Raw genomic sequence first — 16,806 nt, 5'->3', positions numbered from 1 at the left:
TTGCAAATTGGTGTTATATAAATAAACTGAATTATATTACAACATGTAGTGTGTGAGGGTGCTTAAAACCAAAATAAAATGTCAACATGCAAAATAATGGTAAGAAAAATGGTTATTTTTCTCTCAACCTTTCAGTTACACCAAGCTTGTGTGCCAACATGGCAAAAGTTGTAGTTCTAACATCAAAATAAATGTACAAGCTAAAGAAATGGTTAGTTGTTTAATCGATGTCATTAATCTTTCATATTCACTCCTGAGAAATAAACGACACCTCACCAGAGTGTCTGAAGCAAGACACAGAAAAGCAAAGTAACTGCAGTATCACTTAACCTCACATTGCTGTTGCCAAGACAATCAATGTTCATTTCCTTAACAAATGATGTCCTTTCAGTGGACTAACCTTTGACCTGCCAGAGTGAAACCTGGTCACTCTTGATTAGACTTTTACTAGCTGCTCACGCCAGATCATCAGGCCTCAGTTTTCTCCACATCACCAGTGCAGTACAGGCTAACCCACATTTCCACCACAATAACTGACTAATTTGCTCCTCCACTTAGTGGGAGGAGCTGGTGTTACCACCGCAGCTGACAATGGCTACTGCTATTTTGTGCTCGCGTTGATGGCATGAAAGGAAAAGCTTTTTTTGTTTCTAGTCATTGCTAAAGACAATCAAACATGAAGATGCTGGCCATAAACCCCATTATGGTGTAACGAAAGGTTAGAATTAAAGGTATATGGCCAAACATCCCCTTGTTTGTACGCCCTAAATTTACATGGTATAATGAGTCTGTGTTGACAGGCAGGTAAAGCTAAACTGCTAAGACTAAACTGTATGAATCCATATATTAAGAGGGTTACAGGGTATTTTCATGGGAAACATACTGCCTCCCTTTGGCAGTTATGCTTTTTAATCAGCTGTCCAGGGTTCCCACACCTTCTCAGTTTTAAAATATCCACTTGTCTCTTAATCCAAATTTGTTAGCTAATTTTTCAGACCACATATCTAGAGGTTTGGGAAATTACTTTTAAATGTTTACATTCTGACCACATGTGCCGTTATGTTGCAGGATTTGCCACAAGGTTTTAGTTGTAGATATTGTATCCCTTTGTAGCTTTTTTTTAAAAATAGAATTTACCACTAAATGAATGCAGATAATTTCATTTTAGCTACAAAGCTGAAATGGTGAAAAGGAGAAGCGCCACATAATAAGGATAAACTGAATGCTTCAAATTGGGCTGAAATCTCAGTGGCTAAGTCCATCCTTTACTCAGTGTGAAAAAGATTGATTGTTTGGTTCACTGCTTTTTTTATAAATTCTTATTTTATGTTAAAGAATAACCCATACACACATGCTTTCCATATTCATTTAGGTTTACACAAAGCAAGCAACTTCTAAACTCACTGAATCACTTTTATCAGTGCTTTCTTTAGTCATTAATGACCCCTACTGGTTTCTACAATAATTACAGTATTTAAAAAAAAACAAAAAAAAACTAGAAAATATCTGTAAACAGAGTCAAGACCTCAAAGTGTTCCAGTTCCAAACAGTCCTTTATTGTTATCTTAGTATATATTGTGAAAAAAATGATCATTTTTTTCAACAAGACACGCATTTATGTCGCAAAATACAGAATGACAGAACAGTCCAATATAGAAAAGTAGTCTGTAGTGTTAATCATCTATCTTCAGGTCCTGCAACACATGGTAAATCTATAAATAAGCTGTGTCCACTGACCAGCTGGGAAACCTCTCATCATGCCTCCAGAAACTACTGAATCATTTTACTCAAGGCTGGCGTCCATTTGCCATGCGAGCAGAGCTGGGTGCGGTTAGGTTACAGCAATGCGCCATGTCTGTACAAAAAGAAAAACTCTCTGTCGCTCCCCATTTCCACAGGAAACAAACAACCCACAGAACAGATTTTTCCTGCATCCAGTGAACAAAGGTGAATCTTTTTTTTTTTTTTTCCAAAGAGAGTTTGTTTTGGAAAAGAAAAGAATAAACTGAGACTGAACAATGACACAACTCCACTCCTGATGAATGACAAAAATGCTAAATCCTATTACAGACTGGCAAGGCCTCGGATGAGAGGTGATAGCTAAGGCAAATGCAGGGGTGAACGTACAGCAGACGACCCATGCACATGAGCACGGAGCACAACACAAAACTAACACTTTTGGGGTCACAAATCATACCTAATGTCGCCAGGTTCTGTGGATGCTTTTGTCAGAGAATTTTGCTTGTAAATTATATGCTTTATTTTAGAAAGTGCAGATATTTGGTAAAATTGACATTCGAAAGAAAAAAAAAAAGAAGAAATCTTTTATTTGGAGATAAGTATACTGCATATAAAACAGATCTGTCAAATATCAGACAGCTCCTTGCTGCCCTTTTTGCTGCACAGTTCAATCATTCGTGTAAACAAGTCTTTCTACATTACTGTGAAGGTCTTATAAACACATTTTTGTCTGTTTACATCTATGTCCCACCAGCTGTGACAGATGAACAGGTTTGACATGCATCACCATAATATAGATGCATCCTTGACGTTTAAAAGCCTTGTGAGTGTTTCAAAAAGTCAATTCCACAGTGACAAAACTGCACGACTGTGCAACACACTGGAAATATGGCTTCCGTCTTTGCCGAGAACCTTTACGTAAAACATTGCCATGTGTTGTAACCTCGCCACTGAGATGACATGGTGACTTCATGAAGTGTGAATGCCTATGTGCCACCAAAGTGGAGCAGCCTGTCAGGCCTGTTTGACTGGACTGAGTGACACCGTGGCGAAGACCACAGCGACATCAGCATGTGCAAAGTAGAATCAAGGCATGTACAGTAAATAGTCAAAACCCAAACCCCAGGAAAAGCAACATTAAAATCTAAATCTAAATCTAAATATGCAGTTTATCACACAGACAAACGGGAACAGTTAGAAGCCAGAGTGAAGTGAAATGAAAAGGAGTGATTGGATGCAGGAGCTTATAGAATATGTGTTGTAGAACGAAAAACATGTGGCACTCACTGCCAAAGGAAATGAGACTGTGACTAACAGACAGGGTCGGTTAGTGACCATCAACATCCGCAGTAAGTTGGTCATATTTGTATAAATGAGGTAAGAATATATGTATGTTTTATATCGCTGTAAAATTACTTCACCGCAGAAAGGGGAGGAGAACTACCAAAATGTGACTCAAAGGCTTAAACATTTCCCATTTCCTGATCTGAGCTGTGTAGGTGATGACACAGGCCTGTTCATCTGTGGGGTTAGACCAACAGTAAAACATTTAGGTCTTCTTCTTCAGGTCCTCGAACCGCCGCGTCAAATCGTCAAAGTCGATGTCATCCGAGTTGGTGGTGTTTCCGCCGAAGGAGGATGAGGGGAGTGTGTCGGGCACAGAGGGGAGTTCGGGTAGAGCATTGTTGTCAAACAGGTGAGCTGAAGCACCGGGACCTGGAGAGAAATACAAGAAATTTATGAAGCAACACATTTGTCAAATGAATTAAAAAAATAAATAAAAAACAGGTGAGATCAAAGGTGATCTTCCTGCTGGCAGAGGGCATTTTACATCTGATGGTGAAAAAAACCCCGAAAACTTACAGCATATAAGGGAAAGTAAAAAAAAAACAGAACTGCTTCAGAAAGCATAAAAAATACTATTATGTGAAAGTAAAAACGATATTTAATAGAAGCATCCTGTTATAGCCCTACCCTGTAGGCAGAACTCACCTACAGCCTGGGAAGGAACAGAGGGTTTGTCAGTAAGGTCATCAATCTGAAAGATAAAGAAACTGTGTTAGATCATCTCTTCTTCATAACAGGATAAAAGGACATTTGTTAGTACTGACAAAGAATTAACAATTACATTCAACAATACAGAAGCAACAAACAGAAAAGAAACAAGCGCATCTTATTCTTATTTAAGAAACCAACACCGTTAGTTAATAAAGCAGATTTTAGTAGGACGGTACCCTGATAATTATTTTCAATGGACACAGTGCTCTCATCTCGTCATTGCAGTCATGCTCAGGGCAACTGATCCAGTTAAAGTATAAGCACTTCATAATGCCTACAGATAAGGTCTGGGAATATTTGCACAGTGACACAATTTTCAGAAACACCTCCTCAATGTGTTTGAAGTTTCCTATTTTCAGGAGATAAAATGTATTACCACAAACTAACCCAACCATAAAAAAGCTTTTCATGTTTGACCATGTGCGGAAACCTTTGCAGGCAGCCTCAAGTCTGAACCGCGTGGACATCACCGCAGATTTCCTCCTTTGCGATGATTTGTCATCACAAAAGCAGGTGCTGTACTACAACTGCTGTTCGGCCTCCAAACTCCCAAGTTTGATCCATGAGCCCACCTTAAAGCCCACAAGACTCAAAGGATCCACCGCCAACGTACCAGAACCAGGCACCGGGATACTCTTATATTCTTTGTCTAAACTGAATAATCTGAAAGGTCAGAGCTGGTAGCATATTATTCAGCGAGTGGTCATAATGTTATGGCTAATCAGTGTGTGCTACACATGAGGAATTATGTTAAACATTGATAATGATATATCTAAGCTTCCATTCTAAGGTTTTGTGGACCAAAGCCTTAAAAAAAAAATAAGTATCTGCTCCATGAAGTCATGGTTGTTATGACATGGTTCCATGACATCATGTTGTTATTTAACAAAAGTGAGTAAGTAGCAGCCAGGTGCTGCTAATCAAACACACTTGATTCATTGATCATCAGCAAATGTGAGCATCTCAATAAAGGAGACATTTTGTCAGTTTACAAGTCTGGAGCATTCAGATGTGCATTAGCACAACGCCAAGGAGGAAAGACATCAGCAGTGACCTTAGAGACTGTTGTTGCCCATTAATCTGAGATGGGTTTAAAACAATTTCTGAACTATATGGAGTCCATTATTCTACAGAGGACATCCCAACAGACCATGTAACGGTTAAAAAGAAAAAAAAAAAGAAAACCTTTTTCAAAAACCCAAGACCTACACACATAAGACTCTGCAGTCTCCAGTTAAATGAATGCTAACTGTTAAAGTCCATATCAGCACAAAAGCCTCATACTGACTGTCAGCACGGTGGAGGAGGGCTGATGATTTGGAAAATGTTTTTTATAGCCACGGGCACAGACCACTGGACACTTTGCAGTTATCGAGTCCACTATGAACTCCTCTGTACACCAAAACATTCTACAGTCAAATGTGCGGCCATTTAGTCACGCAACAGGACAATGATCCCAACTACACAAGCTTTAAGACCAAGACTGTACTTTTCTCCCCAATTGCATAGTAAATAAATAACTGTAAACTAAAAGATACATTTCTTTGTAACAGCTAAAATTATAAAATTGTGCCAGTGTCCAAATACATATGGACCTAACTGTACAGCCATGTGGATGAAGCAGGCCCACTCTGAGAAACTGTAAAAGTGCGGAAGGCAGGCAAAACTGAAAGCAAGCCGAATAAATTGTCCTTCCCTGATAGGTGCCCCACCCTGTCTGTTTGTCCATCTGTGGGGACAGGAGGGGGGCACGGATTTGAAGGGCTCAGTCACTTACAGACTCGTATGTGGGTGGGGAAGTGGGCAACTGAGGTGGCTGCCCTCCTCCCATGTGGTGCTGGAAGCTGTTGTAGTTTCCAACTGGAGCATTAAACGGTTCCTGGAGGAAAACAAAAGTCAGACACAAATCTCAGGGAGGCTGCTGACGAGTGTACATGAGTCCACACAGCATAAGGATCACAAAGCAGTGATGTCTGATGATCAGAACACTGTGATGTGAGTATTTTGAGTAATATATACACACTGTTCATGAACAAAAACTTTCTGTAGTTAAGAGCAGTTGAGTTTTTTTTAAAGTTAGTTTAAGATTATTTCCCCCAAAGGGATCATAAAAGAAAGAAAAACAACTCATGTCTTTTTAAGTGCACAGACGTTTGTTTTTGAGCATTAGTTCTAACAATAGACCAGCATATGAACATAAACTTTCTGCATTACAGGACAGAACTTGCACTTTTTTGTGATTTGGGTTAAGTCTCACTTTAATCGCCAAAAGACTACCTGTGTTTTGTTTGTTTGTTTTTTTGTTTGAAAAGACCATAACATAAAAATGTTAAGTATTATGAGTCCATTTGGATTTGATAAAACACAACAATGTCATACAACCATTGTTAATCCATATGATCATATACAACACTGTGAAAACTGAATTCCTGTCAACTACTTGTCCACTTCAATCATTACAACAAAATCGGTGAAAATAGTGTAAATAAGAATAGCTTACAGCTCCTTTGGTAGGTGGATAGTTGAAAGCTCCTGGCATAGGCATAGGCATGGGCATGGGCATGGGCATGGGCATAGCCATAGGCATAGGCATTGCACCCGCAGGAGCCATAAAGCCTCCACCACCCCCTCCTCCTCCTCCTCCTCCTCCAGACTTCTTATCAGTGTCCACATCAATTAAGTCTGCTTCCTCTCCGGGACACACCTCAGGCTGCCCGGAAACAGAAAAGGATTGTGAGTGAGTAAATAAACACAACACACGACCTCATCCTTCATACGGTGCGACACAGAATCCTAAAAACATACCCGGACCATGGCATCTGGTTCGTACGGCACATTATAGTTCTTGGCGATCTCTATCAGATAGCGCTCCACTAAGATCTTGGGAGGGGCCTCCACACTCAGTTTGTGCATCAGCTGTAAACAAATTAGATATTTGAACAGGTGGAACTACAAGTCAAAAGGCTCATACATTCTTGAAAGGACCTGTGGGGAAGTCACTGGGAAATATCCCCTACCCTGTCATTGACTGTGCCAATCTGGTTTGTCCTGCATAGCTTCCCATACTCCTTGCTATATTTTGCACACAGCTGTTCAGACACCTGAAAGAAGCATAAGAGATATGGCTCTTACAACCATCCGAATCTGAATAAATTAATACAACTTGTTCGATATTGTTGTCAATGCTGCCTGGTCTGCATGTTCTATTCAGGTAGGACTTACAATTTTCAGCTCAGACACCTCAGCCTGGAGACGGGGCGCTGCCCAGATAAGGGTGGACACAGCCTCTTGTAAGCCTGGATCTAGCTCCCTAGAAGGAGAAATAGAAATGGATGATCACTGCAACAAGCACGCTGCTTTGAAAAACTGCATATTCATGTACACAGTGTACCAGTTTGTTAATGTACTCACTTCATGGACTGGATGAGGCCAAAACGTGCCAGTAGCAAGTCACAGTAAAGCTCCAGGATTTCCATGGCTTCTACCAGATAGTCCTCTCTGATGATATGCTCCACACGGATCCGGGCCCGCTCATCCTTACCTGATGACAGGTAATCAGCAATCTCCTTCCTTGCCTTTTGGGCGAGCTCAGCTTTATTTGAAATTAGTAAGAAGGGATGAGGAAAAAAAATTAACTTTCATCATTGGTATCAAGTGGAAACTGTTTTGCCATTATGGCCAACTACAAAGGCCAAAGAGAGCAGGACTCACTTTTTTTTTTCTCGAGGAGCTTGAGCCTATTAATGACCAGCCGTAGGTTGACTCTTAACCTCTCAGCTTTGAATCCTCCTCCTAGCATGATGACAAACTATCTGTAGAAGGGACAGTATGAGAAAGCCTGAGTCCACACGGAAATGTAAACCAACCTATGGAGCCCATTTGCCTTCACCCCCACCCGTGATCCAACGAGTCACTTGATCATGTGAGCATGACTAACCCATCGCAACAGAATGACTCCGCAGATTGACTCCAAACAGAGAAAGCACAAATGTAAACACAGCGGATATTACACATTAAATTAGCCTGCTAACTGAAACTACGGAACATTAGGCTACTGGAGCTGTTAGCTTTAGCTTGACGCAAACTAACAAGGGGCCGCAAAGCTACTAAAAACCCAAACAAATACTCTCTTCTACTTTTGTATCCTCTTATTTCGCCATAATATAACAGTTATACACGTTTAGGAATCCTGACAGTTAGCTAGCCTTGGCTTTTGTTACCCCTATTCTACCCTTAGTTAGCTTCGTCGCTCTCGTTCAACACTAGCAAAACAAAAACTAACCGGTCTAACAAAATAAAGTACTTTAAAGAATATGGTCATTTCGAAACGACACACGGTAAATACAGGGATAAGTACTCACTTTCAGGTAAAAGTCAAACGTATGCACCAACTTATTTGTGTTTGGGTCTGTTTCGTCGTCTGGTTCACTTCCGTGATTATGTGTAGTGACGTCATGGAGATTTTACCACAGGGGCGGGGTCTTTGTGTCAAACTGGAATCAAGCGCGGGTGTGACTCAAGAAAAAAATATTAACTATTAAAAAAAATTTGAAATTTCACTAAACATTCATGTGATTTCTAATATTTAGTTGTTTAAAGGGTTTAACTATTTCATCTCAGAAAGTTTTATTTAGCACAGGATCTGATTTTATTTCAAGCATTCAATATTTCACAAGCTGTTGAAATAATAATAAATAAGTGAGTACTTAAAATACAGTCCAGTTTATGTTACCATTTGAAGGTACTTTTAGAATTCATCTCGCCCAAAGGCAGCTTCAGCCCCCTCAATTTATGGATGTATATTCGTATTTCAGAGACATACAGTATTTACACCTAAGCTCAAAAGTATATCATCAGCCCCAAAAGAAAACTGATGTGACCACCTAACAGTTTCCATTAGTTTATATAACAAAACCTTGCTTAAAAAAAACAGTATGTCATATCAATCTAAGCTTCGATACATTCACATGAAATTACCTCTTCAGTAAACATTTTACTGTGACTGTCTCAGTGTGAATGAGGCAGTGACAATATATTGTCAATTTGTAGCATTTGTGACTTATTCCATTCACTAGCTGTGAAGTACAAGTGCCAGATAAAAGTGGTAGACCCTGATTGTCTTAATTCAGCATTTCACCCACTGATGTTCTGTGGCTGACATTGATAGACACTAAGTAAGAGCTTCTCACTTCTTCTCCCACGACATTCCCAAATAATGTAATCATGGCTGCGCATTTAAATTTAAATTTTTTTAATTGTTATATTTCCAAGCAACAATTGTGGGGACGATGACAGAGAGAAGAGAGGGAGAAACTCAGGATGCAAGACAAATGAAACATAAAAAGGAGTAAAGAGGGTTCAAAGATGAAAAAAAAAAAAAAAAAAAAAAAAAAAAAGCAGTTCCATGGTAAGATGATAAATACGTACAGGGTACCAAGAGGAAAGAAGAGCCTTTCAAACTTACTGCATCTTCTTTTCAGAACCTAAAATAAAAATTTTAAACCAAGTTTGAATGCTGCCTTAAAATAAAAATAAAAGATCTATCACTAATTAGAAACTCTGCATATCAATTTTCTTACAGTTAAACAAGATGAAGTCAATATAAGAACTTGTGTTTGACGTGTAAGTTAATTCATTAATTTGATCTAGAATCAAACATTTAGCTATTATAAAAACCGAGGTCCTACAGTTTTATTTTCCCACAACAGCCTTGTTTGCAAGTGCATGAATTCTTAGAGAGAAACAGAATCCTCAACATCCTTAAGACCTGTACTGCATATCCATGTTTCCACAGAGGAAAGTGCTTTTAGACTTTCATGTGAATTCTTATGTATTAGTGGGGTTGATGCTGCACTAATCAGAGCAAAAACAAACTCCAACACATATACGCACTTGATTCATTTTAATGAAAATGGCAACATTTTACACAGACTTCGAGGTTTAATATATTGCAGCTTTCTTATAAAAAAAAAAAAAAAAGAATTTGTACAGTGAAAACTTGATCATCAAAAGCAAACCATCCGAGTCATCACAATTTGAGTCTGCTGACGGAAACCACTTTATTTTTCTTCTTCTTTGAAGACTGCTCCTTTGTACTTTTGATCTGACTTTTGACCTGATCCTGGAGCTGAGAGAAGAAGGCTTGAGAGGACCGCAGAGCTTTGTCCTTTCCTTCGTCCTGAAAACAAGGAAAAACATCAGACAAGTCACCTCAGGAACATTCTGCGTAATCTAAGAGTTAATGAAGTGTTCACTTTGGCATCTAAAGGTGTGGCTCGCCAGGAGAGCGGAAATTAGCGAGCTATTCATAACAATGCTTAAAATAGATGACATACAGGTATGTGTTACCTAATTCAGGACACAGTACCAGTTAAACAGGACACTCAAATTAACATATGGGAGTAATCTGTATCTTACGGTGGCCCAGAATGGTCAAAGCGCTAAAAAAGTCACAACACAACACATCAGCCACAACGGAAGTGAGCAGCATCTGTCGAGTAATGCACCCCCACTTTGTGTTGAAATACAGACACCTGACGGTCTAATTGTATAAAGAACGTTTCTCTCAGTGGAATAGCCCCCATATTTGTAAACTACAGACTCCAGATAACTTATATCCATGAATGAAACCTATAAACATCGATGCATTACCCGTAATACGCAGAATAAATCCTTGCAGTGAGCGACAATAACTGGTAAGCTCCATTTATTTAGCTGTGCGCATTCGTATATTTGCCCCCCCCCCGTGTAAAACTTGTCTTGGTCAGCCAGCGATCACAGTTTAAATCACATATTGGACTATTTTATGAGACTTTTATATATATATATTTAGGGTTTCCCACCATATGGTGACTCAGTGCAGCACTTGGATTCAACCCACCATCCTTTTCTCTTTCACACACACACACACACACACTTGCGTGTCACAAGCCCTTCTCACATTATTCTGTACGTAGGGATGCTCATTAGGTCACACTGCGGCCAACCAGAGTATAAGATAAAAAGTAGCAAAGAACTGACACCTCCCGTACCCCACGATCAACCAACCAATTCAAAACTTTTATTATTGACTAAAGCTTAGTCAGTTATTATGGGGCAGCCCTAACCAACACAACCAAGTCTTCTTTTATTATTCCCACTAAGATAACAGCAGAGAAGTGTTGTTGACAATTTCTAATCAAAGAGTCAGAAGTTAGTCTGCTATCAGTAACACCTTAAACATGATGTCTGAGAAATACTCTTCGTGCTTTAGCATCTTTATGTTTGGTCATTTGATCTTTTATGAGCCTTCATATTTGCTCATGCGATTTGTGTTTAAATTTGTAACAAATAACCTTCAAATCATCAAATGTAGTGATGTGAAAAATCAGACCATGTTCGCTCAAGTGTGGAGAAGTATGCTTTCAATGTAAATTCATGTTCAATATCCCGAACTGTGACAAAGTACAGTGCTGAGATTCAATCTTCCGAGTCCAGGACACTTAGCGAATTTAGTCACAATCAGTGTTCATATTAACCCAAGTATTTTTCCTTCATTATTTTCTAAATCCCAATAGTTAGAATGCAAAAGCTTAGAATATGCTTGTACTCAGCCTGAATGCAAACTGATCGAAGCAAAGTGAAGTCAGATAAAACAAACACTCACCTTGAGTATCGTGGCTTTGCCTCCTTTTGTGAGTTTCTTCAAGTTTTCTGCGAATTCAGCCTTTGACTGCTTTTTGTTCTCCCCAGTTTTGCTGGCGTCTTTAAGCTTCTGTCTCTTTTCTTTCTCTTTAATCTTCAGCCGCTTCACCTTCTTTTTCTGGCGTCTCTCGCGCTTCTTGTCTGTGGATGTCTTCTCAGTGTCACCCAGTATATTTCCTGCTTTGTTCTTCTCCTTTGGTAAGAAGACATTGTTATCAGACACATAACTGAACATACATCGGTATAATTGTTTGTATGGACTGATGGTAAACCTTGATTTCCTCTGGTGCGAGCAGTGTGGCATCACTAGTGCTGACTGGAGCCACCTCCTCCATGGTGACTGATGGTAAGTTAGAGACAACTTTGACCTCAGGGATGGGCTGTGCAAAAAGAGGAGGAAAGAAAAAAAAAAAGGCATAATGAATTAGTGACACAACAGGCACGCCACCCTTTGCATTTATCAGTAATAACTGCGATGTTTTGAACTTTCTGAGCCGATTGGCTTGTTATGCAGAAATATGCTTTTCCCATGCTTTAAATATCACACAAATATTACACACACAGTGTCATTGACTTGAGGTATAACAAGTGTTTACTAACTAACGTCGCCTGTGATTTTTGAGTGTATTCTGTGATTATCCGGTGGCTTTCAGTCACTTTTGTCTGGCAAAACTCACTGGTTTCGGAGTGAAGTGGAAGTTGGAGAGAGCATCCAACTTTAGGAAGAGGGTGTCCATAAGTTTTTGAATTTCTACATGAGCAGGATTCTCCTTCACCTCAGTCTTTTGCTGGAATAGGAAAAAACAAAACAACAAAATGGATGCTACACAGTTCATAGGTGTTACTGGCAACAACGAAGACCAGGCAAAATGTCAAACCTGAGTCTGCTTGATGTATTCCTGCTCGTAGATTTCTGCTAGACTCTGTTTGCTCTTCTCATGGTCCAAAGTAAGCCTCTTCTTGTACTCAAACACCTCCTCTTTCGGCTTCTCTTTGCGGACCACGTCATCAAAAGCCTTACATGAAAAAGTGAGCGAAAGGCACTGGGTTAGAAAATATCATCGTACAGTTTCCAAACAAAATCAAACACAAGTTACTGTGACAAACCTGGTCTTTAATCCTCTGCTTGATGATGTCTTCGAGCTGTAGTGTGGTTTCCTCTGTGATAGAAGGAGCTAAAAAACAAAATCTTGTTAAAAGGAATTCATGGGATTTCAACAGCAACCTCAAATGACAAAAACACAGTTCAATTCCATTAATAAAAATGACATACATAGCATCTCCAGCATTTAAATGCCCACTCACCCATTCTTGAGGTCTGCTCAAACTCGACATCTTCCTCCAGCATGCTGTTCTCTGGACGGGTCTGCGCTGTCACCTCCCCCAGCAGCTGCCACGGCTTTTCGGCAAGAGCGCCTTTTTCCAACTCCTCGATCCTCTGTGACATCTGCAAGGTGGACCAACAACAGTCGCCATTACTGACCTGAAATCTGCTCTGCCAAAGCATCAAGTTGAACAGGCTTTGCTGCTTCAGGCAATATTAAGGCGAGATACACAGAAAGTCCAGTATGAGCGTTCGCTCTGTGAATCTGAATCACTCTTAAGCCCATTTTCAAACACGGACTCCTCTGTGTAATTTTTCAATTTGTCATTTTTTCCTCTATGTTACTAAATCATACCAAGAACCAGAAGGCACTAATCAGAAAAATGACCTAGTTAGTAAGCTTAACCATTAGCGATGTTTTTACCTGCTGATTTCAGGTTATTGGCTTCAGCTAATAATGACTCATAAATAAATAATGAATGATGTTGGATGACTAGTCGTTTCATGTGGAGATTTTGTGGTACACTTAAAAATAAAGGCATTTGAATACATATGACATACAATACATATTTACAAACTACCACAATAACTGTGATGCGAAAGATTTGGCTCAGCCTTTCTTCTAACTATAACATTCTTGCTGTGGGGCACCTTAAATGCCTCACCTGGTAGAGCACGTGACCCACATGCATGTCATTCCCCCTCCTCTTTCCCATCAGCACTCTTGTATGTTCTAATCATTCTAAAAAGTCTAACCATTGTGTTAGTCCAAACTGAAATTGCACAAAATTGAATGTCTTAAACTGACACATCCAGATAATGCGGTTGGAAGTCAATATTCTCCTGCATGTCTGTTCAATCAGACCCAAAATGGAAAAGGCACTCTAAGCATGCTCCGCAGCACTCGCCCCGGGTTTCAACCCAGATGTAACAGAAGAAGCTGGTACACAGAGGAAGAAGAAGCCGCTTGTAACAACAGTACACATGTTTACATCACCCTGGAAAGAAAAAGTATTGGGTTAGCCTGGCCACACTGCATGTAACAGTGTTAGTCTGACCGAAATCATACAAAATCCAGCTTCTTAAAACCAGATTAATGCACCCTAATAATGCATTCAATCACTCCTGTGTGTATATGTTCAACTAGGGTGAAAAGGACCAGGGTGCTCCAAAGCTCAATCAAAAACAGTAAAGTGTATATAAATACAACCAAATTCCCAACAGAACTGCTCTCATTCCCAGTGTGTACATGTAGAAGTTAACCTTACAGAGCATTTACAGCCGGCGAGTGGAGCCGCTCATACCCTTTTCTGTGAACCCGCATGTTGCCTTTCACTTACTTGATGATAGAGTGGATACATTCAATTGACATCACATGCAACACAAAAACATTCATCGAGGAGCCTCATCTGCCATTCTCAACCTGCTGTAAGACAGTGATTTACATCTGCACAGATGTCAAAACAAAAGTCAATATCAAAGGCCCGATCACATTTTTTTTGTCATCTCCCTTTTATTAAAGACTCCAGGTTTTGCTGCTGCGTAATCTGGGGCTGTTATAGAGATTCAAAGAGAAAATAATTCTCATTCATGCATTAGAAATTTTTGGCTTATTTTGTTTAAAAAAATTTAAAAAATAATCAAATAAGCAACATCTGAAACCTGATTACCTTTTCTTGCCGTTTCTCAAATGAAGACTTTGACTCAGACTTTTCCGAGCTTGGAGTTTTTCCTCCAAAAATGTCCTCCATGTCTTCCCCCTCGCTGTCCTCATCTTCCGGGAGATTAAAGGCCACTTTCTTATGAGATGCTTTAGGGTGACTCCTCAGCTCATCCCTGGCAAACGACACAATCATGCTGGAATCAACCAAACAAGCTTCTCCCACACATGATCATGGACATTGCATAATTTTAATCACACTTACTCATCATCACCCTCCTCTTCACCATCAAAATCATCTTCTTCGTCATCCATTTCTTCTTCACCTTCGTCCTGGCTCTCCTCCGTGTTGTCATCCTCTCCATCTGACTGCTCGTCTGTTTTAGCTGGTGCACCATCCACTGCATCAAAGAAGTCCTTGTACTTGAGGTCTCTGGAGCTCTTTACCTGTAAAAATGGACAATCAATACATTTTCTCTCTTTTTTGTCATTTCTATTATTGGGACTCAAAGAAATAAGTTGGAAACATGTGATATAATACATACTGCTTTTTTCTTTTGCTTTGTGGCAGAAATAATTTGATCCAAGTCAAGATCATCATCTTCATCGGAGGGAAGGTCCTGAAAATAGTCTAAATCGTCTCTATCCTCCTCTTCCTTTCCCTCTCGCTTGTCCATATCATCAAGAAACGACTCCATCTCTGACAGTTTGAAGAACTTATCATCAACCTCAGAAGGAACCGCCTTTGTTCTGGAGTCTGCCCTTCTGCTCGCTTTTTTCTGCTTCTCCCGATTCTCCAGAGCGTCCACATCAAAATCTACATCAGAGTCATCCTCTGAGTAATCCTCTGACCCCTCTTCAGCCTCCACAGCCTTCTTCTTAGACAGTCTGGGTGGTTCCACGTCTTGGTCCTCAATGATATTTTCATCATCTGTTGCTCCCTCTTCTTCTTCTTCTTCATCATTCTCTTCCTCCTCTGACAGCAAAGTTAAAGTCCTGTCTGACACAACCTCTTCAATGGCATTTTTAAAGTGTTTCAGCACAGCATCGTTCTGCAGCTCCAACTCCTGCCAAATCTGCTCCTCGTCAAAGTTTTCCACCACCAGCTGAGCCAGCGGACTGCCTTTATAATCTGCAGGCTCCTGAGCTTTGTGGAGGTCGTACAGGGTCTTAGTGAGGGAAGTAAAGTCTGCTGCCACTCCATCTTGAAGGCTGAAAAAGTGGACAAAAACAATCACGGTGATGGGGGTGCTTAATTTTAATTGTTCAAAATACAACTGTATCCAAACATGCGATCTTGTGTGATCAAATGTCTGCACACTGTTCTGACTCACTTTGATTTGAACCCTTAACATAAATAAATCCAGGTGAGGATTTATGTCTTTTTGATTCTGACCTATTCTGTGACCTATCACAGGTGCAGCAGCATTGGTGCCTAGGTTGTCCAATCACACATGCAGAAACCGTGTTTAGGATGATTTAGAAGCTTTGTCATCTCATAGTTTGAGAAGATCAGCTGGGACTCTATTGTTTACAATGATCTCGGAACCGCCTGAACCAGCAGTTCACATCACAGCTGAGCTGAAGAATGTACAAAGTTAGGGCATATTTCACAGTTAATCACCAACAACCGTGAAAAAAATTGACCCCATCGTGTCTTCCTTTTCATAGATGGATAAAGTGACCGATATCGGCCATAATAATCCATCATCGGTCGGGTTGTACTTCGCATCCTCAAAAGAATGAGTAATTGTTGCTTATCTTGCAATACCTTAGGTATCATTGTCATTAGATCTTCTTTTCACAGCACTGCACAGCATTACAAAGACTGTTTCTTCCATTTTCCTAATTATAAATAACAATAATACTGTTGGGTTAGTCGGCCCCTTTACTCAGAGAGTGCACTCAAAGAAAACATGTTTAAAAGTGTAAAAACTACACGAGAGTCCAAATGTTAGAGTGGGACAACAGGTTTTCTGTGGCTGCTGCTATTTGGGTTCAGATAAAGGTCTGACCACACTTAACTGACTCAACTTATAAAATCAAGTAAATCCGGAAATTATAAATAATAAAGCCTCCAAACCATTTTTATTTCACTGATTGTTGTGACAACGTGCAGTTAGCATTAGCCGATGGTTAGCTGGCCGAACCCTCTCTCGCAGACAACACACGCAGACAACAACATTTAACAACTATTTCAACAAAAACAACCTATACTTGCCTCAGAAAGTTCTCTGGCTGTGCGGTGGTGGCATTTATCTTCTTGACGCAGTCCTCCAGCACAGTCCACGTATCTTCATTAGCCATAATTCCCGTCACATGTGTGACTCTCTGTGTTGCA

The 16,806-nt window shown here is 40.0% G+C and overlaps 2 protein-coding genes across 3 annotated transcripts; both read right to left on the bottom strand.

The window, feature by feature from the left end:
• Positions 1-1,534: 1,534 nt before the first annotated feature.
• ist1 (IST1 factor associated with ESCRT-III) lies at positions 1,535-8,257 on the bottom strand. Of its 2 annotated transcripts, none has more exons than XM_072380736.1 (10): positions 8,160-8,257; positions 7,510-7,610; positions 7,210-7,390; positions 7,021-7,108; positions 6,816-6,899; positions 6,604-6,714; positions 6,299-6,508; positions 5,576-5,677; positions 3,733-3,778; positions 1,535-3,456 (listed from the first exon to the last, which is right to left on the bottom strand). In XM_072380736.1, exons 2-10 carry the CDS (start codon positions 7,595-7,597, stop codon positions 3,290-3,292), a joined length of 1,077 nt encoding a protein of 358 aa, XP_072236837.1. In that variant the 5' UTR covers positions 7,598-7,610; positions 8,160-8,257; the 3' UTR covers positions 1,535-3,289. The 2 variants fall into 2 exon arrangements, with proteins under 2 accessions (XP_072236837.1, XP_072236838.1); XM_072380737.1 differs by having other exon boundaries at positions 8,187-8,254.
• A 1,428-nt stretch (positions 8,258-9,685) lies between these two features.
• mphosph10 (M-phase phosphoprotein 10 (U3 small nucleolar ribonucleoprotein)) lies at positions 9,686-16,772 on the bottom strand. Its single transcript, XM_072380733.1, has 11 exons — positions 16,687-16,772; positions 15,011-15,677; positions 14,731-14,912; positions 14,476-14,641; positions 12,787-12,928; positions 12,589-12,656; positions 12,360-12,497; positions 12,159-12,269; positions 11,754-11,861; positions 11,444-11,674; positions 9,686-9,976 (listed from the first exon to the last, which is right to left on the bottom strand). Exons 1-11 carry the CDS (start codon positions 16,770-16,772, stop codon positions 9,827-9,829), a joined length of 2,049 nt encoding a protein of 682 aa, XP_072236834.1. The 3' UTR covers positions 9,686-9,826.
• Positions 16,773-16,806: the final 34 nt, after the last annotated feature.

The sequence above is a fragment of the Leuresthes tenuis genome, unplaced genomic scaffold (assembly GCF_036924035.1).
Source record: "Leuresthes tenuis unplaced genomic scaffold, fLeuTen1.0.hap1 SCAF_2, whole genome shotgun sequence".
In the NCBI taxonomy this organism is placed as follows: domain Eukaryota; kingdom Metazoa; phylum Chordata; class Actinopteri; order Atheriniformes; family Atherinopsidae; genus Leuresthes; species Leuresthes tenuis.
Note: the sequence above shows the minus strand (reverse complement) of the source record. Positions and strands in the feature narration are given on the sequence as shown.